The sequence below is a fragment of the Cyanistes caeruleus genome, chromosome 1 (genome assembly GCF_971803275.1).
Source record: "Cyanistes caeruleus chromosome 1, bCyaCae1.hap1.1, whole genome shotgun sequence".
Lineage (NCBI taxonomy): Eukaryota > Metazoa > Chordata > Aves > Passeriformes > Paridae > Cyanistes > Cyanistes caeruleus.
The window spans coordinates 1,898,041-1,921,132 of NC_141701.1; the positions used below are offsets into that span (position 1 = coordinate 1,898,041).

The 23,092-nt window shown below is 51.0% G+C and overlaps 6 protein-coding genes and 1 pseudogene across 6 annotated transcripts; 4 read left to right on the top strand and 3 right to left on the bottom strand.

The window, feature by feature from the left end:
* Positions 1-2,351: 2,351 nt before the first annotated feature.
* On the bottom strand, positions 2,352-2,759 carry LOC111942074 (feather beta keratin-like). The gene has a single exon (XM_023945262.2). The coding sequence runs from the start codon at positions 2,757-2,759 to the stop codon at positions 2,397-2,399; it is 363 nt and encodes a 120-aa protein (XP_023801030.2). The 3' UTR covers positions 2,352-2,396.
* A 3,849-nt stretch (positions 2,760-6,608) lies between these two features.
* LOC111942076 (feather keratin B-4-like) lies at positions 6,609-7,139 on the top strand. The gene has a single exon (XM_023945265.2). It carries the CDS (start codon positions 6,611-6,613, stop codon positions 6,962-6,964), a length of 354 nt encoding a protein of 117 aa, XP_023801033.1. The 5' UTR covers positions 6,609-6,610; the 3' UTR covers positions 6,965-7,139.
* A 1,980-nt stretch (positions 7,140-9,119) lies between these two features.
* LOC111942069 (feather keratin B-4-like) lies at positions 9,120-9,923 on the bottom strand. The gene has a single exon (XM_023945257.2). The coding sequence runs from the start codon at positions 9,907-9,909 to the stop codon at positions 9,559-9,561; it is 351 nt and encodes a 116-aa protein (XP_023801025.2). The 5' UTR covers positions 9,910-9,923; the 3' UTR covers positions 9,120-9,558.
* A 2,053-nt stretch (positions 9,924-11,976) lies between these two features.
* Positions 11,977-12,766, top strand: LOC111942078 (feather keratin B-4-like). The gene has a single exon (XM_023945267.2). The coding sequence runs from the start codon at positions 11,977-11,979 to the stop codon at positions 12,325-12,327; it is 351 nt and encodes a 116-aa protein (XP_023801035.2). The 3' UTR covers positions 12,328-12,766.
* Positions 12,767-14,719: 1,953 nt separating this feature from the next.
* Positions 14,720-15,239, bottom strand: LOC111942071 (feather beta keratin pseudogene; annotated as a pseudogene).
* Positions 15,240-17,274: 2,035 nt separating this feature from the next.
* LOC111942072 (feather keratin B-4-like) lies at positions 17,275-18,035 on the top strand. Its single transcript, XM_023945260.2, has 2 exons — positions 17,275-17,309; positions 17,499-18,035. Exon 2 carries the CDS (start codon positions 17,519-17,521, stop codon positions 17,852-17,854), a length of 336 nt encoding a protein of 111 aa, XP_023801028.2. The 5' UTR covers positions 17,275-17,309; positions 17,499-17,518; the 3' UTR covers positions 17,855-18,035.
* A 3,214-nt stretch (positions 18,036-21,249) lies between these two features.
* On the top strand, positions 21,250-21,721 carry LOC111942084 (feather beta keratin-like). The gene has a single exon (XM_023945280.2). The coding sequence runs from the start codon at positions 21,251-21,253 to the stop codon at positions 21,575-21,577; it is 327 nt and encodes a 108-aa protein (XP_023801048.2). The 5' UTR covers position 21,250; the 3' UTR covers positions 21,578-21,721.
* The last annotated feature ends 1,371 nt before the right edge of the window (positions 21,722-23,092 follow it).

Here is a 23,092-nt window from a genome sequence, read left to right on the forward strand (position 1 = left end):
TCCATTCCTCTGTGCTGAAAACTGCTTTTTCTAAGTCAGAGATCATCAGGCACCTCCAGTATCAGGCTCCTCCCACTATGGGGCAGGAATTCCTTGATGCTCTGGCCAACCCACCTGCAAGCAAAGAGGCCTTGTCTGACGGATGCTCTGCTTGTTCCTCAGCTAGGCCTCTTCCACTTGCTGCTCATGATTTTTTCTTCTTGCCTCAATAAAATTCTTTTGCATTGCAGCATTGTGAAGCGTCCTCTTCCTTCACAGGCACACACTGGCACACTTTGGTCTTCCAGGGCATCCCATAAACCTTTCACTTGCTTGACCCCAGGCTGGGATATACTAATGCAAATCCATCCCTGCCTCTGACAGAAGCCATGTATGGGTTCACAGTGTCTGGGCACCAGTTGCTCCAGACCCTCATCATCTTCCCTGTCCATCTACAGCTCTGCTCGAGCATGTCCACATCTTCTGAATACACATCTCCAGTCTCAGAAGAGCAGAGCAGAGGGACAGAATTCCCCTCTCACCTGCTGCCCATGCTGTGAGGAGGAGCCCAGGACACATGGGCTTTCTGATCTGTGACTCTTCATGGCCGAGGAACATTCAGTTCTTCATCCACCAACATCCCAGGTCCTTCTCCTCTAGGCTGCTCTCAGCTCTCTCATTGTCCAGTCTGTGGTCATGTTTGGCACTGCTCCAAACCAAATGCAGGAGCTTGCATTTGGCCACGTTCAGCTACATGAACTGGACAATATCCCACTGTCCCAACCCATTCCAGCCCCTCTGGAAGCCATCCCTTCTCTCCAGACAACCAACAGCCCTACTCAGCTTGTCCTGGTCTCTGATTTTGCTGCACATCCCACTCAATCCCACTACCCATGTCCCTGACAAAGATGGGAAATTATACTGGTCCCAATAGGAGCTTCTGCCTGTCACCAGTCATTCCTTTTCTCCACACACACAGAGCCAGTGACCACAACAGCTCGTCTTAGACTGTCCTCTATGAGTCTTTGTCCTCTTTGAATGGACATCCCATCCATTCCTTATCCACCACATGGCCCAAGCACAACTCCACATCTTTCCAGACTGAATATGCAGGTGCCTTCTGGTACAGGAACAAAGGCCATGAATAAGTCCAAGTACGTGATATTGTTCCCTCTCCCCTCATCCAACAAGGTTGGAACCAATACCAGCTTATTAAGAGATGCCACCAAGGTCAGACAGACACAACCCCAATAGCTGGACACTATACCAGAGAGCCGAGGGAAGCAAAACACTGCCCACCTTATGATTTGCGAGAGATGCTGCCTTAAAAAAATGTCCCGATGTCATGGCCAATGGCTGTCCCAGACCTTCAGCCCCAGATCATCCTCGAGGTCATACTCTGGATGTTATCCAGCAGAGTCTTGTCTTCCTTATTCCCAGTAACTCAGAGATAAACACAGTTCTCTAGTATGAGCAAAGAAGTGCAGAGGGGCAGAATCTCCCTCACCTGGAATGGAGCAATGCCAAAAATGCAGGACACAGGCTGAGTGATGAGGGGATCAAGAGCAGCCTCAAGGAGGAGGACTTGGGGTGTTGGATGAAGAACTGGATGTGTCCCAGCCTTGTGCACTCACCAGCCAGAAACCCCCTGTATCTTGGGCTCATCCACACAGTGTGGGCAACACAAGTGAGTGGGGGAATCTCACTCTGCTCACCTGTATTTAGACCAGAGTTCTGTTTTGACTCCAAGCTCCCAAAGACAAGGAAGATTGTGAAAATCTCCCAAAGCCTGGAAGATGATGACGGTCAGAATCAACTGCTCTCCAGCCAAAGGGAACAAACATGGAAAATGATGAGGAGCCTGTGCCAGAGGCAGGGATAAATCTGCATTAGTGAATCCAAGCCTGTGATTTAGTATCTGAAGGTCTGATGGAATGCACTGGAAGAGCAAAGTGTGCCAGTGGGTAAAAGAACTGGGGAAGTAACACATAAAAGTGGTCTGGGATGACTTTTTCACCCATCCCCATGGTCTCTAAAACCCCAGCATAGCACAGAGCAGGGATTAGAAGAGTCTAGGGAGAAGAAAATAGACGGACTCATGAAGCTATGATGCAGGAAAACTTTATTGAGCAAAATAAGGTGCTTTGCTTGCAGGAGGTTGTGCCAGACTTTGTGCCTTGCAGAAGGAGCAGCCCAGCAGAGGTGTCTCACGGTCTCTGTCACTTCTGCAAGAAGTGGCTTGCAGCACAGGAGACTGCACATAGGCAAAGAGGTGATGCATAGCAGGGAATGGAAGAAGAGGAGGAGAGAGATGGGCCATACTTGCATTCAGCCTGGGCTGTACCCTTGGCTGCTGCCTTGCCTGAGATGTGTTCCAGGGAGTGAGAGGCTCATGTCAGGGTTGTTGCTGAGGGCCCTTAGCAGTTGTAGCTGCCCCTTCTGCCATAGCAGCCCAGGCCTCCCAGCCCATAGCCACAGCCCAGCCCGTAGCCAAATCCACGGCCATAGCCAAGGCCGTAGCCAAAGCCACCAAATCCACCAAATCCACCAGAGATGGGCTGTCCCTGCACACTGAGTTCAGTGCCCACGGCAGCCGAGGAGGTGGATCCAACGGCGGTGTTCTGGGGGAAGGAGGTCATGATGGGTCCTGGCAGGGTGACCAGCACAGGGGAAGGGTTGATGACAACGTGGGAGTCCTGGCATTGCAGGGCACAGGGCTCGTTGCAGCTGTTGGCCAGTGGGGTGGGTCCGCAGGGACGGCAGAGGCTGTTGCAGGCCATGGATGTGGTGTGGAGGGTCCCTAGAAGAGAGGGGAGTGAGGCAGGGCAGGGGTGAGGGGTGCAAGGGTTGGTGATGCAGGTAGGTGAAGGAGTGTGGAGGCTGTTGTGGGGTTGTGGGGAGGTGTGAGGGCTGCTGAGGCTGGGGCCGAGCAGGCTGGAAGAGGGGTCAGGGGTACAGGAGCAGGAGGGTCAGGGGATTAAGGCTCACCTGGTTTTCAGCAGGAGCAGGAGAAGAAAGTGTGAGAAGTGTGTGAGGGAGAGAGGCTCTGGGCCGGCTTTTATGCCGGTCCTGGAGGGGCGGGACAGCCTTCTCCCATGGCCTTGGGGCATTTTGCAGGCAGCAGTTCTTTGCTGGCCCAGCCTGGTGAGTTATGAGGTGGGGAATGTTTTCCTTTCCACAGCTCTGCATTGTCCTATCCAGCTCTTGAGGTCGGGTTTTTCTGACCTTGGCAACAGCTTCAGGAGATGATATTTAGGTGGATTTGATAGATGTGAGTCAGGGAGGGCAACATATACAAGAGCCCAGCAGAAATGCGATGTCATCAGTGCAGTTGTTTTGTGGCACTTGTGTGCTGTGGTTTGTCGGTGCCTTGTGAAGACTGGGCTCCTCTTGTGTGCCACAGGATATCCATCAGTCATTGCGTGGGACCCAGAAATGTTGAGGGTGTTTCTGATGGCCTTGGGTCATCACTGAGCAATATCTTGGAAAGGTCCCGGTGCCTGTGAGCAGTTCCTGATTTATGAAATAAAGTCCCTGTGCTTGTGTCTTCTATGTGAGCTAGAGGGAGAATCTGGAAAATACGAGGCTGTTTAGGTGGAACTTGTTCCATTTTTATCATCCATTTGGATTTCTGAAATTTACTCGACCATGGACACCGTCAATTAATGTGTATTCCTTGGCCTCATTCAGAAATCCTATAAATAAAAAGAAACCAGGCTTGATCCCTTTTTGCCCCAAACTGATCTGTGTCGACAATTTACTTATTTCCGCATTCAAACCACAAGGTGTCATAACTTATAATCATAAGTATTAATGTTTTGTTCCTGTGAGCAAAGCCCAGTAATTAGTCATGGTCAGTCAACAAGCTCCTCTTTCCTTCTTTGCCATGGTTTGGTTGTTCCTTTGTGGAATTATGCAATTTCATGTTCTGCTCCTGAGGCCATCTCCACCTGACCTTGGTGATAGTTTTCAGTTTCGAGAATTAGTGACCAATGTGTTGTTGTTGGCGGTGCATGCCAGGACATGTAGAAGATTCAAGTAAAGCTTACAAGGATTGGGGTGTCGTCAGTGAGGTCATTCCATGGTGCATTGACAACGTGTCCTATTTGCATTCTTGCCACCTGCCTGGAAGAACTCCCAGTTCTCTCAGCTTCTTCTCATCTTAAGGAAACTCCAGTCCCATCAGTGTCATGGTGGCCCTGCACTGCTCTTGGTCAACCATGTTCATGTCCATGTGGCTTCATCTGAGGTGAGGAACAGGATGTTCAACTCCCTCAACTTGCTTGTATTTCTCTTCCTAATCCTGTTTTGGTAACTGTGGGAGCTTTTTACCGTAAAGGGTACATGGTGACCTCAAGATCCATTTCAGTTCCACCAGGAACAGAAGGTCCTTCTCTTCTAGAACACTTTGGTTGCCAAGGGAAGGGCAACTGGTGTCATCCTGGACTTCTTTCAGGGCTTTAACACAGTCCCACATAACATCTTTATCTCTAAACTGTAGACACGCAGGTTTCAAAGGTGGAATAATGAATGGATGGGGAACAGCCAGAGAGCGATGTCAATGGCTCTGTGTACAGGTGGAGGCCAGTGACGAGGCCTTCAGGCCTTGGACTGATGATCTTGAATACCTTTATCAAGGACATGAGCAGTGAGATCAAGATCACCCTCAGCATGTTTGCAGGTGCCAGGAAGCTGCGTGTTGCAGTTGACACAAGAACATGGAGGGATCTCATCAGGAGGTACACTGGGAATGGTGAGAATGTAAGAACCTCATGAGCTTCAACAAATCCAAGTTCAAGGTCCTGCACCTGGGTTGCAACAGTCCCAGACATGAGTACAGCTTTGGAGAGGAAATCCTTACAAGCAGATCCACAGAGAAAGACCTGAGGGTTCTGGTGGACCAAAATCTCGACAGGAAACAGGAATGTGAATTTTCAGCTCAGAACACCAACCACATACTGGGCTGCAGAGAAAGAAGTGTAGCTGCAGGAATGGCTGGACATCAATTGGAGATGTGAGAATTATTGTCATGGCAGAGATCAAACAGATCAAGAGATGGCCATGCATCCTTGCAGTAAAAGAACTTCTGAAAATGGCTTTCTATCAGACTGACACTTCCTTTCTCCTCAGAGATAAGGATATCTGATTTGGGGTGATGTGTAGGTGTCTACAGAGGAAGAAGACATGGACTTCGTGAAGCAAGAACAGTACAGGAGCAGCAAGAGCTTGAGAGGACCAAAGAATCATTGTGATTAGAAATGGGAACCATGTGGGGTTTATTTCTGTGAGAAGGGAAGAGCGGACAAAGGAGATGTGAGTGTTCCATGGCATGACCTCACCCATAACACCCCAATTCTTGTGGGCTTTGTTGTCATCTTCTACATGCCTGACACAAAACAATGATACCAATCCTTTGGCCTATAGTCCTCAAAATTAAAAACTGCCACAAAGGTCAGATGGATACAGCCTCTAAAGAGGAACACAGAATCACGGAATTCCACAAAGACACGCTGGCACCATAACAAAGGAGGAAATAGCATCACAATGACCATCCAGTAGCAATTAGTGTTTTTTCCTAACAGGATTAAAATATTACGACTGACAGGATATAAATTATGAAACAATATGGGTTGAATGAGGAACATAAGCAATTTCACGTCACAGACCAGACTGGGTAAGACATGATCAAGCATCATTGGCCACTTGTTTATTTGATTTCTTAAAGAGGTGAACAAATACACTTTAAATGACAGAGTACATTCCCATGGAATGATGAGAAATCCAAATGGACCACAGCACTGGAACAAATTCAACTTAACCAGGCTCTAATTTCCAGACCATCTCTCTTGATCCTACACAAGAAACAAGGGCATGGGGTCTCATTCATCCATCAGGAAGAGCTCCCAGGCATGGGGACCTTTCGAAGCAATTTCAGTGTGACCTCCCCAGGACATCAGCAGCTCCCTCATCATTCCTGGGTGTAACACAATGACTGAAGGACATGCAGCAGCACAGAAGAGGAGCCCAGTCTTCACAAGGCACCGACAAAACACAGGACATGTGCTACAAAATTAGCTCACTGATGACACGGCATTTCTGCTGGGCCCTGGCTGTTTATTCAACCCTCCCTGACTCACATCTAACAATGAAATCCTCCCAGATACAAATGAAATGAAGTTGCTGCCAAGGTCAGAAGGACACAGCTTCAAGAACTGAACATGGAATTGCAGAACTACATGAAAGAAAACACTTCCCAGCTCATGACTCCCCAGCCTGCCGAAACAAGGCTGCTGCCAACGAAATGCCCCAAGGCCATGGGACAAGGTAGTCCCGCCCCTCCAGGACCAACATAAAAGCCGGCCCAGAGCCTCTCTCCCTCACAGGCTTCACCTGACGCCTTCTCCTACTGCTCCTGCTGACAACCAGGTGAGCCTCACTCCCCTGACCCTACTGCTCCTGCACCCCTGGGCCCTCTCAGCCAGCACCCTCAGCCTCAGAGGCCCTCACACCTCCCCACAACCCCACAACAGCCTCCAAACTCTCCCTCACCCTCCTGCACCACCAACCCCTGCATCTCTCACCCCTGCCCAGCCTCACCTCCTCTCTTCCAGGGACCCTCCACACCACACCCATGGCCTGCTACGACTCCTGCCGTCCCTGTGGACCCACCCCACTGGCCAACAGCTGCAACGAGCCCTGTGCCCTGCAATGCCAGGATTCCCGCGTCATCATCAACCCTTCCCCTGTGCTGGTCACCATGCCAGGACCCATCATGACCTCCTTCCCCCAGAACACCGCCGTTGGATCCACCTCCTCAGCTGCCGTGGGCACTGAACTCAGTGTGCAGGGACAGCCCATCTCTGGTGGATTTGGTGGCTTTGGCTATGGCCTTGGCTATGGCCGTGGATTTGGTTATGGGCTGGGCTGTGGCTATGGGCTGGGAGGCCTGGGCTGCTATGGCAGAAGGGGTGGTTACAACTGCTAAAGGCTCTCAGCACCACTCCAGAAATCATGCTCCCACTCTGGGGCATAAAGGCACTGATGATCTGGAAAAACCACCTCCAAGCAAAGGATTCATCTGATGATCACCCTACTTGCACTTCAGCCTGCCTCCTATCCTCTTGCTGCTTATGGCCTTTCAATCTTCTACCTCAATAAAGTTTTCCTGCATCACATCTTAAGATGAGTCCTCCTTCTTTCTGATCCCAAGACTCTTCCAGTCTCACTCAGCACAAAGCCAGGGTTCCACACTCTACTGGGGTGGGTTAAAAAGTGTGCCAAGAGCTCTTTTAGGATTTATTTCCCCATTCTACTACCAACTGGCACACCTTGCTCTTCCAGAGCATCCCACAAATCTTTCAGCTACTGGATCACAGACCTACACTAAGGCAGATCTATCCCTGCCTCTGGCACAAGCCTCTCTGGCGGGTGTGTTCACTTTCGTTGGGCAGCAGTTGCTTCTGTCCATCATCATCTTCCAGGCTCATCTACAGATCCAAAGAAGCAGGTACCATGTCTTCCTTGTCACTGGGGGCTCAGAGTTCTACACCAAATTCTGGTACAGGAGAGCAGAGGGTGAGATTCCCCCACTCTCTTGTGCTGCCCACACTGTGGGAATGAGCCCAGGATACAGGGAGTTTCTGGTCGGTGAGTGCACATGGCCGGGGAATGTCCAATTCTTCATCCACCGACACCCCAAATCCTCCTCCTTGGGACTACTCTCAATCCTCTCATCTTCCAGCTTGTATTCTGCATGTTTGGGATTGCTCCAATCAAGCAGATTCTGCCCCTCTGCTCCTCTCTGGTGGCACTGGAGAGCTCTATTTATCTCTGGGTTACTGGCAATAAGGAGAACAAGACTCTGGTTTAGAAGATCCAGAGAACAGCCTTGAGGGTTGTCCCTGGCTGAAGCTTTGGGACAGCCATTGCCCCGGACATTGGGGCATTATTCAGGTTACCTGCTCATGCCTGGTACAACCAGGTGAGTCATGAGGTTGGGACTCTTTTGCTTCCCACAGCTCAGAAATTCCAGGTTCTGCTCTTGCGACCATGTCCATCTCACCCTGGCGACAGCTTTAGTGGGTTGGAATTGGTTCCAGCATGGGTGGATGAGGGAACATGGACCAATAGCCTGTACCTGGACTTGTGCAAAGCTTTTGTTCCTGTGCCAGACAACCTCCTTGTCTCTAACCTGGAGAGATGAGGAGTTGATGGTTGGAGCTCTGGCTGGATAAGGAATGGATGGGATGGTCTCATTCCAAGCTTGTGGTCAATGGCTCCATGGCCCTGTGTCGAGAATAGGGATGAGTGGTGACCCACAGAGACTGATACTGGAACCATTATAACTTCCCATCTTTCTCAGGGATACGGAGAGTGGGTTTGAGTGCCCCTTTGGCAAGACTGGGGGATGACACCAAGGTGAGTGGTGTGGTTCATCGTCTGAGGCAAGGGATGGCATCCAGAGGGTTCTGGAAAGCCTGGGGAGATGGTCTAGTGCAAAGCTCATGAAGGTCAACAGGGCCAAGAGGAAGGTTCTGCACCTGCATTGGCTCAATCACAGTAATGGATGATGGATGGGCAATGATTAATTAAGAGCATCCCTGAGGAAAAGGACTTAGGATGCTGGTGGATGAAGAATTGGACATGTCCTGGCCATGGGAATGAGCTGAGCAATAATCCTCCGTGTCCAGAGCTTATCCCCACAGTGTGGGCAGAACATCCTGCCACTCTGCTGCACTCTGATGGGACTGGACTTGGGCCTTCCACTCTGAGGACACAAAAAAGGGGAAGACACGGACCTGCTTGAGCGGATCTGTAAATGGCCTTAGGAGATGATGAGGGTCAGGAGGAACGGGTGTCCAGCCAAGGTGAGTGCACCACCCAGGAGGACCTTGTGTCAGAGCCACAAATAGACCTAAATTAGTGGATCCAAGTGTGTGTTCAAGCAAGTGAAAAGTTACTGTGATGCACTGGAAAAACAAAGCACACCAATGGGTACTGGAATTGCAGTAATATCTCCTAAAAGAGGTCTTGGAGCACTTTTTCAACAACCCCAATAGCCTAAACAATATTGCCTTAATCTCAAAGGGTCTAGGGAGAAGAAAGGAGAAGAAGTCTTCTGAGGTTATAATGCAGGAAAACTTTATTGAGGTAGAACAGCGAAAATCCAGGAGCAACCAGTGGAAGGCAGCTGGTCTGAGGTGCAAGTAGGGCAACCATCAGCTGGGGCCCCTTGCTTGCAGATGGTTTGGCCAGACCACCAAGGGTTCCACAGTGGGAGAAGCTTAGCAGAGGTGCCCAAGGGTCCCTGGTTTGGGAGAAGGGGTTTGCAGCAGAGACAGCTGGACAGAGCTGAAGGGGCCAAGTAGAGCAAGGAGTGGAGAAGAGCAGGAGTCAGATGGGCCATGTTTCCAGGGCAGCCCAGGTTGGCCCCTTGTCTGCTGCCTTGCTTGGTGCCCTGAGAGCAGGAGCTGGAAGTGCTGAGTCCATCTGAGAGCCTTGGACCAGAGAAGCATCCTCAATGCCTGAGATGTGTTCCAGGGAGCTGGTGGTTGGTGTCAGGGGTGGTGCTGAGAGCCCTTAGCAGATGTAGCCACCCCTTCTGCCATAGCAGCCCAGGCCTCCCAGCCCATAGCCACAGCCCAGCCCATAGCCAAACCCACGGCCATAGCCAAAGCCACCAAATCCACCAAATCCACCAGAGATGGGCTGTCCCTGCACACTGAGTTCAGTGCCCACGGCAGCCGAGGAGGTGGATCCAACGGCGGTGTTCTGGGGGAAGGAGGTCATGATGGGTCCTGGCAGGGTGACCTGCACAGGAGAAGGGTTGATGACAACGTGGGAGTCCTGGCATTGCAGGGCACAGGGCTCATTGCAGCTGTTGGCCAGTGGGGTGGGTCCGCAGGGACGGCAGGAGTCGTAGCAGGCCATGGGTGTGGTGTGGAGGGTCCCTGGAAGAGAGGGTGTGAGACAGGGCAAGGGTGTGGGGGGATGCACGGGGCAGTGATGAAAGAGCGTGAGGGAGTGGGGTAGGTGTTGTAGGGCTGTGGGGGGTGTTAGGGCTGCCGAGGCTCAGGCTGAGTGCCCTGGAAGAGAGGGTCCAAGAGGGCAGGAAAAGGAGGGTCTGAGGTTTTTAGGCTCACCTTCTTGTCGGAGGAGGAGAAGGAGAAGCGTGTGAGGGACAGAGGCTCTGGGCTGGCATTTATGCTGGTCCTGGAGGGGTGGGACAGCCTAGTCCCATGGCCTTGGGGCGTTTTTAGGCAGCAGCTTGTGCCTGGCCCAGCCTGGTGAGTCATAAGGTGGGTCTTGTTTTCCTTCCTGATGTTATGTTATTCCATGCCCTCCCCTTGAGGTCGTGTCCATCTGACCTTGGCAGAAGCTTTTAATTGGGAACAATAGCAGCCAATGGATTGCTATTATTTTGTGTCAGGAATGTGGAAGATACAAAGAAAGCCCACAAGAATTTGGGTGTTTTCTCTTGTGTTCAATTCACCCCCAGCCATTCCTGCTGTCCACACCTGTTTCTATGCAGCCCAGGGTATGGTTGTGTTTCTGGGCTGAAAATTCATATTGCTGTGTCATGTCTAGGTTTTGGTCCACCAAAACCCGCAAAACCTTCTCTGTCAAACTGCTCCCAAGGAGTTCCTCTGCCAAGCTGTGCTCATGTCTCGGATTGCCCCTATGCACATCCAGGACCTTGAACTTGGATTTGTTGAAGCTCATGAGGTTCTTACATTCTCACCATTCCCAGTGTCCCTCCTGATGAGATCCCTCCATGTTCTTGTGTCAACTGCAACACTCAGCTTCCTGGCACCTGCAAACATGCTGAGGGTGATCTTGATCTCACTGTTCCTGTCCTTGATTAAGGTATTCAGGATCACCAGTCTAAGGCAGGGACCTGAAGGCTTCATCACTGGCCTCCACCTGTACATAGACCAATTGACCAGCACTCTCTGGCTGTTCCTCCTCCATTGATTAGTCCACCCATCAAACCCAAGTGTCTGCAGTTTAGAGACAAGGGTGTCTTGTGGGACTCTGTTAAAGCCTTGACAGAAGTCCAGACTCATGACACCAGTTGCCCTTCCCTTGGCAACCTAAGCATTTGAGAAGGGAAGGTCCTTGTAGTCCTGCTGGAACTGAAGTGGATCATGAGGTGGACATGTGCCCTCTGGAATAAAAAGCTCCAGGAGTTACCAGGATACGTAATGTAGGAGAACAATTACAAGCAGGTTGAGGGAGTTGACCCTCCTGTTCCCCACCACTATTGGTGCTCCGGAGTGGAACAAGGACATAGTTGACCAAGAGCAGTGCAGGAAGACCATGACAGTTACAGGACTGGGGTATCGTCAAAATGAGAAGCTGAAAGGGCTTGGACTTCTTGAGAGAGGAGGCAAAAATAGAAATAGGACATGTCAACATGGCATGACCTCACTGATGGCGTCCCAGTTCTCCTTAGCTTTGGTTGAATCTTCTATGTGTCTTGATAGATGTGATCAAAAAAACTGGCACTGGTCTCTAATTATTGCAATTGTAAGATGCCGCCAATGTCAAAAGGACATGAAGAGAAGAGGAAGACACGATACTGCAGAATATCAGGAAGGAAAACACTCCTGACCTCATGACTCACAAAGCTGGGCCAGGCAAGAGCTGCTGCCAGCAAAATGTCCCAAGGCCATGGGGCAAGGCTGTCCCGCCCCTCCAGAAGCAGCATAAAAGCCAGCCCAGAGCCTCTCTCCCTCACACACTTCTTCTGACGCTTTCTCCTGCTGCTCCTGCTGACAGCCAGGTGAGTCCCAAATCCCTGACCGTCTTGCTCCTGCACCCCTGGCCTTCCTATTCCAGCACGCTTAGCCCCAGCCTCAGCAGACCTAACACCTCCCCGCAGCCCCACAACAGCTTCGACGCTCCCTTGCCCTCTGTCAACTTCACACCTCGCACCCCTCAGCCCTACCCTGCCTCATCCCCTTCTCTCTTCCAGGGACCCCCCACACCACACTCATGGCCTGCTATGACATCTGCCGTCCCTGTGGACCCACCCCACTGGCCAACAGCTGCAATGAGCCCTGTGCCCTGCAATGCCAGGACTCCCACGTTGTCATCAACCCTTCCCCTGTGCAGGTCACCCTGCCAGGACCCATCATGACCTCCTTCCCCCAGAACACCGCCGTTGGATCCACCTCCTCGGCTGCCGTGGGCACTGAACTCAGTGTGCAGGGACAGCCCATCTCTGGTGGATTTGGTGGATTTGGTGGCTTTGGCTATGGCCGTGGGTTTGGCTATGGGCTGGGCTGTGGCTATGGGCTGGGAGGCCTGGGCTGCTATGGCAGAAGGGGTGGCTACATCTGCTAAGGGCTCTCAGCACCACCCCTGACACCAACCACCAGCTCCCTGGAACACATCTCAGGCATTGAGGATGCTTCTCTGGTCCAAGGCTCTCAGATGGACTCAGCACTTCCAGCTCCTGCTCTCAGGGCACCAAGCAAGGCAGCAGACAAGGGGCCAACCTGGGCTGCCCTGGAAACATGGCCCATCTGACTCCTGCTCTTCTCCACTCCTTGCTCTACTTGGCCCCTTCAGCTCTGTCCAGCTGTCTCTGCTGCAAACCCCTTCTCCCAAACCAGGGACCCTTGGGCACCTCTGCTAAGCTTCTCCCACTGTGGAACCCTTGGTGGTCTGGCCAAACCATCTGCAAGCAAGGGGCCCCAGCTGATGGTTGCCCTACTTGCACCTCAGACCAGCTGCCTTCCACTGGTTGCTCCTGGATTTTCGCTGTTCTACCTCAATAAAGTTTTCCTGCATTATAACCTCAGAAGACTTCTTCTCCTTTCTTCTCCCTAGACCCTTTGAGATTAAGGCAATATTGTTTAGGCTATTGGGGTTGTTGAAAAAGTGCTCCAAGACCTCTTTTAGGAGATATTACTGCAATTCCAGTACCCATTGGTGTGCTTTGTTTTTCCAGTGCATCACAGTAACTTTTCACTTGCTTGAACACACACTTGGATCCACTAATTTAGGTCTATTTGTGGCTCTGACACAAGGTCCTCCTGGGTGGTGCACTCACCTTGGCTGGACACCCGTTCCTCCTGACCCTCATCATCTCCTAAGGCCATTTACAGATCCGCTCAAGCAGGTCCGTGTCTTCCCCTTTTTTGTGTCCTCAGAGTGGAAGGCCCAAGTCCAGTCCCATCAGAGTGCAGCAGAGTGGCAGGATGTTCTGCCCACACTGTGGGGATAAGCTCTGGACACGGAGGATTATTGCTCAGCTCATTCCCATGGCCAGGACATGTCCAATTCTTCATCCACCAGCATCCCAAGTCCTTTTCCTCAGGGATGCTCTTAATTAATCATTGCCCATCCATCATCCATTACTGTGATTGAGCCAATGCAGGTGCAGAACCTTCCTCTTGGCCCTGTTGACCTTCATGAGCTTTGCACTAGACCATCTCCCCAGGCTTTCCAGAACCCTCTGGATGCCATCCCTTGCCTCAGACCATGAACCACACCACTCATCTTGGTGTCATCCCCAGTCTTGCCAAAAGGGCACTCAAACCCACTCTCCGTATCCCTGAGAAAGATGGGAAGTTATAATGGTTCCAGTATCAGTATCTGTGGGTCACCATTCATCCCTATTCTCAACACAGGGCCATGGAGCCATTGACCACAAGTTTTGAATGAGACCATCCCAGACATTCCTTATCCAGCCAGAGTTCCAAGCATCAACTCCTCATCTCTCCAGGTTAGAGACAAGGAGGTTGTCTGGCACAGGAACAAAAGCTTTGCACAAGTCCAAGTACAGGCTATTGGTCCATGTTCCCTCATCCACCCATGCTGGAACCAATTCCAACCCACTAAAGCTGTCGCCAGGGTGAGATGGACATGGTCGCAAGAGCAGAACCTGGAATTTCTGAGCTGTGGGAAGCAAAAGAGTCCTCATGACTCACCTGGCTGTACCAGGCACGAGCAGGTAACCTGAATAATGCCCCAATGTCCGGGGCAATGGCTGTCCCAAAGCTTCAGCCAGGGATAACCCTCAAGGCTGTTCTCTGGATCTTCTAAACCAGAGTCTTGTTCTCCTTATTGCCAGTAACCCAGAGATAAATAGAGCTCTCCAGTATCACCAGAGAGGAGCAGAGGGGCAGAATCTGCTTGATTGGAGCAATCCCAAACATGCAGAATACAAGCTGGAAGATGAGAGGATTGAGAGTAGTCCCAAGGAGGAGGATTTGGGGTGTCGGTGGATGAAGAATTGGACATTCCCCGGCCATGTGCACTCACCGACCAGAAACTCCCTGTATCCTGGGCTCATTCCCACAGTGTGGGCAGCACAAGAGAGTGGGGGAATCTCACCCTCTGCTCTCCTGTACCAGAATTTGGTGTAGAACTCTGAGCCCCCAGTGACAAGGAAGACATGGTACCTGCTTCTTTGGATCTGTAGATGAGCCTGGAAGATGATGATGGACAGAAGCAACTGCTGCCCAGCAAAAGTGAACACACCCGCCAGAGAGGCTTGTGCCAGAGGCAGGGATAGATCTACCTTAGTGTAGGTCTGTGATCCAGTAGCTGAAAGATTTGTGGGATGCTCTGGAAGAGCAAGGTGTGCCAGTTGGTAGTAGAATGGGGAAATAAATCCTAAAAGAGCTCTTGGCGCACTTTTTAACCCACCCCAGTAGAGTGTGGAACCCCGGCTTTGTGCTGAGTGAGACTGGAAGTGTCTTGGGATCAGAAAGAAGGAGGACTCATCTTAAGATGTGATGCAGGAAAACTTTATTGAGGTAGAAGACTGAAAGGCCTTAAGCAGCAAGTGGATGGTAGGCAAGCTGAAGTGCAAGTAGGGTGATCTTCAGACGAGTCCTTTGCTTGGAGGAGGTTTTTCCAGATCATCAGTGCCTTTTTGCCCCAGAGTGGGAGCATGATTTCTGGAGTGGTGCTGAGAGCCTTTAGCAGTTGTAGCCACCCCTTCTGCCATAGCAGCCCAGGCCTCCCAGCCCATAGCCAAGGCCATAGCCAAAGCCACCAGAGATGGGCTGTCCCTGGGCATTGAGTTCAGTGCCAACGGCAGCCGAGGAGGTGGATCCAACGGCGGTGTTCTGGGGGAAGGAGGTCATGATGGGTCCTGGCAGGGTGACCAGCACAGGGGAAGGGTTGATGATGACGCGGGAATCCTGGCATTGCAGGGCACAGGGCTCATTGCAGCTGTTGGCCAGTGGGGTGGGTCCGCAGGGACGGCAGGAGTCGTAGCAGGCCATGGTTGTGGTGTGGAGGGTCCCTGGAAAAGAGGGGAGTTAGGCAGGGCAGGGGTGAGGTGTGCACCGTGTGTTGATGCAGGAGGGTGAGGGAGTGTGGAGGCTGTTGTGGGGCTGTGGGGAGGTGTGAGGGCTGCTGAGGCTGAGTTTTCTGGAAGAGACAGGCCAGGAGTGCAGGAGCAGGAGGGTCAGGGGTTTGAGGCTCACCTGGTTGTCAAGGTGTAGGAGCAGGAGGCGAAGGTGTGAAGAGAAGCCTGTGTGGGAGAGAAGCCCTGGGCTGGCTTTTATGCTGATCCTGGAGGGGTGGGACAGCGTTGTCCCATGGCCTTGGGGCATTTTTTAGGCAGCAGCTCTTTGCTGGCCCAAAGTATGACTCTTGATGAGTCATGATGAGGGGAATGTTTTTCTTCCCACAACTCTGCAATTCCATGTCCAGTTCTTGAATCAGCATCCATCTGACTTTGACTGTAGCTTTCAATCAGGATATTTGGGCTGATTTCATTATTAAGTATTTTTATTTTAATAATTAAATATTTATAAATATCATATATTCATTATTAAATGTGTAAGGGAGTGCTGAATAAGCAACCAGAGCCTTGGAGAGCTGCAATGTCATCAGTGAGGTCATTTCGTGGCACTCATGTGCTGTGGTTTGTGGCTGCTTTGTGCAGACTTCGACTCTTTCTGTGCCACTGGAAGTCCATCACTCATTGTGTTGCTCCCAGGAATGCTGAGGGAGCTGCTGGTGTCCCTCCCTGGGGAGGTCACTCTGCAATGGTTTGGAAAGGTCCTCATGTCTGAGAGACCTTCCTGAGAGACGAAAGAGAGCTCCTTCCTTTTGTGTCTTCAGTGTTATCAAGAAAGAGGATCTGGAAAATGAGAGGCAGCTCAGGGCTGGAGTTGTTCCAGTGTCATGGTCTACTTGTGTTTTGAAATTTACAGGACAATATACTCTGTCGTTAAAGTGTATTACTTGACCTCATTCAGAAACATAATAAACAACAAGTGGGGCCCTGTCCCTTTTTTCCCAGGCTGGTCTGTGACTTCAATTCCTTTTTCCCACGTTCAAGCCACAGGTTTTCATAACTTATAATTTGTAAGTCTTAATGCGTTGTTCCTATGAGCAAAACCCAATAATTACTAACGGACAGCCAGCAAGCTCCTCTTTCCTTCTCTGTCATGGACCGATTGTTCCTATGTGGAATTGTGCAATTTCATGTTCTGCTCCTGAGGGCACCTGGCCTTGGTGGTAGGTTTTAGTTACAAGAATTAGAGACCAAGGTGGTGGTGTTGATTGTGCGTGTCACGATACATAGAAGATTCAACCACAGCTTAGAAGATGTGGGGTGTCATCACTGAGGTCATTCCATGGCATATTGACAACATGTCCCATTTATATTCCTCCCTCTTGCCTGAAGGAAATTCCAGCTCTCTCAGCTTCTCTTCATCTTAACTATATTCCACTCCCATCAGTGTCATGGTCTCCCTGCACTGCTCCTGGTCAACCATGTTCATGTCCTTGTTCCGTGAAGCTCCAACAGTGGTGTGGATCAGGAGGGTCAACTCCCTCAGCCTGTTCATATTTCCTTCCCTAATCCTGTCTCAGTAACTGCTGGAGCGTTTCACAGCCAAGGGTACATGGCCACCTCACAAGCCATTTATGAAATTTCAGCACAGAACACTGAACATATCCCAGGCTGCAGAGAAGTAGGTCTGGCCAGAAGGAATGTCTGGGGGTTAACTGAAGACATGACACAACACCCAGATTCCTGTAGGCTTTGTTTGCATCTTCTACATTCACGACAAAACCAGTACCAATTCCTTTGCCTCTATTTCTCCCAATTGAAATCTGTGGCCAAGGTCAAATGGGACTCAAGGGAAAGACACAGAATTGCAGAACATCGGGAAGGAAACCACTCCCCACCTCATGACTCACCAGGCTGGGCCAGGCAAGAGCTGTTGCCTAAAAAATGCCCCAGGGCCAGGGGACAAGGCTGTCCCGCCCCTCCAGGACCAGCATAAAAGCCGGCCCAGAGCCTCTCTCCACCACACACTCCTCCTCACCCCTTCTCCTTCTGCTCCCACCAGGTGAGTCTCACTCCCCTGACCATCCTGCTCCTGCCGCCTGGGCCCCTCTTCCAGCATGCTCGGCCCCAGCATCAGCAGCCCTCATGCCTCCTCACAGCCCCGCAATACCTGCCCCACTCCCTCACCCTCTTTCATCTCTGCCCCTTGCACCCCCACACCTTTGCCCTGCCTCACCCCCTTCTCTTCCAGGGACCCTCCACACCACAACCATGGCCTGCTACGACTCCTGCCGTCCCTGCGGACCCACCCCGCTGGCCAACAGCTGCAACGAGCCCTGTGCCCTGCAATGCCAGAACTCCAGCGTCATCATCAACCCTTCCCCTGTGCTGGTCACCCTGCCAGGACCCATCATGACCTCCTTCCCCCAGAACACCGCCGTTGGATCCACCTCCTCGGCTGCCGTGGGCACTGAACTCAGTGTGCAGGGACAGCCCATCTCTGGTGGATTTGGTGGCTTTGGCTATGGCCTTGGCTATGGCCGTGGATTTGGCTATGGGCTGGGAGGCCTGGGCTGCTATGGCAGAAGGGGTGGCTACATCTGCTGAGGACTCTCAGCCACCAGCTTTGGACTTGTGTATCTCTGTCATGACCAGTTCAGGACTCTGAAACAACTGCAAGCCAAGCTCCTTGGCTGATGGTCACTGTACTTGCACCTTATGCTGGATTCCTTCCACTTTTTTCTCCTGTCTTTTCATTCTTGTGATTCAATAAAGTTTTCCTGCATCAAAGCCTGAGACACCTCCCGTTCTTTTTTTAATTCCAATGGTCTCACATCCTCACCAAGTATATTCCACAGCTCCACAGAACATTGGGGTACATGGAATACACCAAAAACACCTTCCCTCACAAATATGTCAAAACAACTGAGTCTGGCATTGGAAGTAGAGGAGGGAACATCTTCCAGAATCTGTAACCAAAACCTTGGACACATTAATTCTCTCCTGGGTATAGGTCTGGTAAAGTCTTTCCATACCAGTGCACACTTGCAAACTCCCTTACCAGCAGGTCTCTTGAACCTTTCCAGCAAACTGAGGAACTACATCAACCACTCTGGCAGGAAATCTGGAGCACAAGTGCTTCAACTGCCCTGCTTAGCATCATCAAGAGCAGGATTTTCAAGACCATGGACAGTTCAGTGTTCACTCTCTCAGGACAGACGCTCCAACACCTCTTCCACTCTGTGGCCACCCTCACAATGAAAGATTCTTGTATTCTTTGCTCAGGGAATTCCATTTGTTTTCACTTGTGTCCTTGCTCTCTTGCCCTGCACGTGAACACTGCTGTGAGTAGCTGTCGTTCCGATTGGGAACGGCTACAAAGAACGACATAAACTCTCAAGGGAGTTTCAACACGAGAATTCTCTAGTTTATTGCTTCAGCCCTGTCTTATAGACAGATACATGGAAAGGTACAGAAAGGAAACTCTTATTGGTTAGCAAAGTGCTACATCACCATCATTGGTCAGGGGCACACCACCCCCCTGACCCTCTCCTGCAAGGAAAAACAAGACTGCAAAACAACACCTGCAAGGCTGTTTAGCGTCCTTGAGAATTGTTTTAATTCCTTCTCATATTTTTCCCAGGCTGCTTTCTCAGGCAGCCTGAGGAGCCATGCGGCCTGCAATCTGTACAGGCACTGTGGCTCAGATTTAGCATCCATAAGTAGCTGGGCTGCTTCACATCATTCCCTGCCATCAGGGATTTGCACAGACTGATGGCACCCCCCTCCATCCTTGTCCACTGCGAGTCCCAGCTGTCTCAGTCTATCCTGTAGGAATGATTCTCCAACCCCTTTGGAGTTTTGTTGTCCTGAACTGGTCTGGATTCACTAAATTGACTTCATTTTCACACTGGGGAGCCCAGAACTGCCCACAATATCTCATGTGGGACCTCATCAGTGATAAGCAGACAGCTCACATCTCCCTGCTTGGTCATACACTTTTTCCAATCCTCACCTGGGTACTTGGGGTCCGTTTTACCACACAGGGACACCTCCTGCTTCATTTTGCCCCAACCGCAACCACAAAACAAAAGCTTTTTCAGAGAAGGAAACAATTGTTCCAGCTGATACCCAGCATTTCTTTTTACCTGGGATGACTCCTTCCAACAAACAGCTCTTGGCAGATGTCTAGCACCTGTGAGGTTTTCTGTGTTGGCCCAATGGATCCAAGTCCTGGGCTACAGCACTGGGGACTTGCTGCCATCTGGACTTCGGGACACTGACCACAAGCCCCTGGGTCCAGTCCTTCAGATCCTCCTCAGGCATCCACGCTGGGCACTGACACAACCAACCCAGACTTGCCTGAGTTGTTTTTGAGGATCATGCAATGCTTGCCTCTAATAAGCGACCTCCAAATCCTCATTCTGACCATCACAAGTGGCCTCACCCCTTGGCACTCAGCCCATGTAAAAATCCAAAAGGCACCAGATATCAAAACCTTTAAAGTAAGAAGAGCACCAGGACACCCACAGAGCACAGCCAACATGAAAGATCAGGTCTACTGTCAAGAGTGGGCAGGTGGGATCAGTGTGGAAAGGGATGAAATGTGAGGGAAGGAGCAACACCTCCAGCACAGCTGGAAATCCCAGAGCAGCCTGTCAGGGCTGGGAGAGAATAGGGTTCCTCTTCAAAACACATCCATAAGCACATGAATGTCACACAGTGACCACACTGATGACACCCCACTGCTCCAATGTTTTGGTTGTTTATTCCACCCTCCCTGACATTGACATGATTTCCTTGACATGAACCTTCTATGCAAATCCTCCCAAATACGCCTTCACATTTAAAAGCAGCCACCAAGCTGAGAAGGAGGAGTCAAGAGCAGGATATGGAATCATAGAATTCCATAAAGAAATATCTACATCATGACAGAAAAGGAAAAAGGAACTTGCTGAGCATCAGTTAATAATTATTGGTTTTTGCTCTCTGGAACAAAATATAAAGACAAGTTATACGTTGTGCCTTGAGAGTGGACTAAGTGAAGTCATGTCACAGTACAACCTGGGAAAAAATGGGATCAGGCCAGGTGTATTGTTTGTTTTCTTTATTTCTGAATGAGGTCAAGAAAAACACTTATTTCACTGAGCATGTTGTCATATAAAGTTGAGAACTCCAAATGGACCATAAAAATGGAACAGGTTCAGCCTGAACAGCTTCAAGTTATCCAGATGGTGTCACTTCATCCCATTAAAGAAAAAAGGGGATGAGGTCCCTTTCATCTATCAAAAACCCTTCCTAGGCAATAGGACCTTTCCAAGCTCTTGCAGAGTGACCTCTCTGGGACATCAGCAGCTCCCTCAGCATTCCTGGGTGCAACATAATGACTGATGGACACCCAGTAGTGCAGAATAGGAGCCCAGTCATCAGAAGGCACCCACAAACCACAGCACACGAGTGCCACAAAAGGACTGAACTAATGACATTGCAGTTCTCCAAGGCTCTGGTTGTTTATTCAGTCCTCTCTGACTGAACAATCAAATCCTCCCAAATACCAACTCTCCCTTTAAAAGCTGCGGCCAAGGTGAGATGGACACTGCCCCAAGGAAAGGACACAGAATTGCAGAATTGCATAAAGGAAAACACTCCCCACATCGTGACTCACCAGGCAAGAGCTGCAGTCTGCAAAATGCACCAAGGCCATAGGACAAGGCTGTCCCGCCCCTCCAGGACCTGCATAAAAGCCAGCCCAGCACCTCTCACCCTCACACACTTCTCCAGCTGACAACCAGGTGAGTCTCAATTCCCTGACCCTCCTGCCCCTGCACCCCTGGCCTCTCCCAGCCAGTGATCTCAGGACCAGCCTCCGCAGCCCTCATACCTCCCCACAGCCCCACAACAGCCTCCACACTCCCTCACCCTCCTGCATCACCACCTCACAAACCGCCACAGCCTTGCCCAGCCTCACTTCCCTCTCTTTCAAGGACCATCCACACCACAACTATGGCCTGCAACAACATCTGCCGTCCCTGCGGACCCACCCCGCTGGCCAACAGCTGCAACGAGCCCTGTGCCCTGCAATGCCAGGATTCCCGCGTCATCATTGACCCTGCTCCTGTGCTGGTCACCCTGCCAGGACCCATCATGACCTCCTTCCCCCAGAACACCGTCGTCGGATCCACCTCCTCGGCTGCTGTTGGCAGTGAACTCAATGCCCAGGGACAGCCCATCTCCGGTGGATTTGGCTTTGGCCTTGGCTACAGGCTGGGCTATGGCTACGGGCTGGGAGGCTTGGGCTGCTATGGCAGAAGGGGCGGTTACATCTGCTAAGAACCATTGGTGCAAGAGTTCGGGGTTCCGACAACAACTTCTGCAATCAAAGCACCGCAGCTGATGGTTGCTCTACTTGCAACTCGAACCAGATCCCTGCCAACTTTTTCTCCTGTCTCTTCAGTCTTTTTCCTCAATAAAGTTTTCCTGCATCAAAGCCTGAGATGTCTCCTCTTTTTTTTGATTTCAAATTGTCTCACACCCACACCCAGCACATTGTGAGGCCTTAACAGGCTGTTGGTGTAGGGGGAAAGGGCTGGAACATCTTTCTTAGGACATATATCCCCACCAGTAATCACAAGAACTGCACAGGAAGCAGGGTTGAAGTGTGACCTTCCAGAACCTTTCATAAGCCCCATCACCTGCTACACCCAAGGCTTTGACACACCAGGGTTCTCCTGCTCATGGCTCTGAAAAAGCCACTATGTGCTGGTAGACACTTGACAAACTCTCTTCCCCAGCTGATACCCAAACCCCCCCTGTATAATGTCACAAATTCATACATTTTGGGAGGAACTCTGGAGGGCAAGAGCTTCATTCCCTTCTGCTCAAGACCAACAAGAGCAGGAATTCCAGCACCATGGGCAGTTCAGGTTTTGCATCTCTCAGGACAGAGATTCCACCACCTCTTCCATTCTGTCACCACCCTCACACAGAAAAATGCTTCTAGTCCTTGACAAGGAAATAAAAACTGTTTTCTCTTGTGCCCTTGCCCTATTATCCTTCACATGTGCACTGCTGAGGATGCCTGTGATCGCTCACCTTCATTCCCTACCCTCAGGGATTTCCATACACTGATGATGTGCCCCTCTCCATCCTCGTCTCCTGGGATTCACAGCTCTCTCATTTTCTCATCAGTGAAAGATCTCCCAGCTGCTTTACAGTCTTGTTGGCCATGAACTGGTTTTGTTTCACTAAGTCCATGGGCATCTTCCACTGGGCAGCCCAGATCTGCCCAAACCGCACTGCACAGGAACCTGTTAGTGCTCTAAAGAGAGGATGGCCCACCTCTCCCAGCTTCGGGACAAGAATTTCCTGAAATCTGTCTTGGACGCTGATGATGCCTTTTCAAGTAAAGCTGCATGGCGCTCTTGTGGTCTCTTTGTTCTCCACCAGCAGTACCGGGTGATGCTCCGCAAAGCTGCTTTTCAGACTCTCAGCCCCCAGCATGACCTGGGGCCAGGTGCTGTTCCTGTGCAGATGCAGAACATCCCATTTCTCACTCCTGAAATGCAGGAGATTCCATTAACCCTCAGTCTCCAGGTCTCTCTGACTGGTGGCACAGCCAAGTGGTGCCTCAGCCACTCCACCATCTGCCAACTTGCTGAGGAGGCAACTCCCCCACTGCCCCCATGGAACAGAGGAGTCCAGGTGCTCACACCTGGCACAGATGCAAAGCCCAGACCAGCCTGACAGACCTGGGATAGTTTGGGGCCCCTCTTCACAACACACCCACAAACATAAAAACATGAGTTCCATCCTCACTGATGATATCCCAGCTCTCCAAATATTGGT

Bases quoted from the DNA above. Each gene is read 5' to 3' on its own strand.
- LOC111942074 (XM_023945262.2), bottom strand. From the start codon at position 2,759: ATGGCCTGCAACAGCCTCTGCCGTCCCTGCGGACCCACCCCACTGGCC.
- LOC111942076 (XM_023945265.2), top strand. From the start codon at position 6,611: ATGGCCTGCTACGACTCCTGCCGTCCCTGTGGACCCACCCCACTGGCC.
- LOC111942069 (XM_023945257.2), bottom strand. From the start codon at position 9,909: ATGGCCTGCTACGACTCCTGCCGTCCCTGCGGACCCACCCCACTGGCC.
- LOC111942078 (XM_023945267.2), top strand. From the start codon at position 11,977: ATGGCCTGCTATGACATCTGCCGTCCCTGTGGACCCACCCCACTGGCC.
- LOC111942072 (XM_023945260.2), top strand. From the start codon at position 17,519: ATGGCCTGCTACGACTCCTGCCGTCCCTGCGGACCCACCCCGCTGGCC.
- LOC111942084 (XM_023945280.2), top strand. From the start codon at position 21,251: ATGGCCTGCAACAACATCTGCCGTCCCTGCGGACCCACCCCGCTGGCC.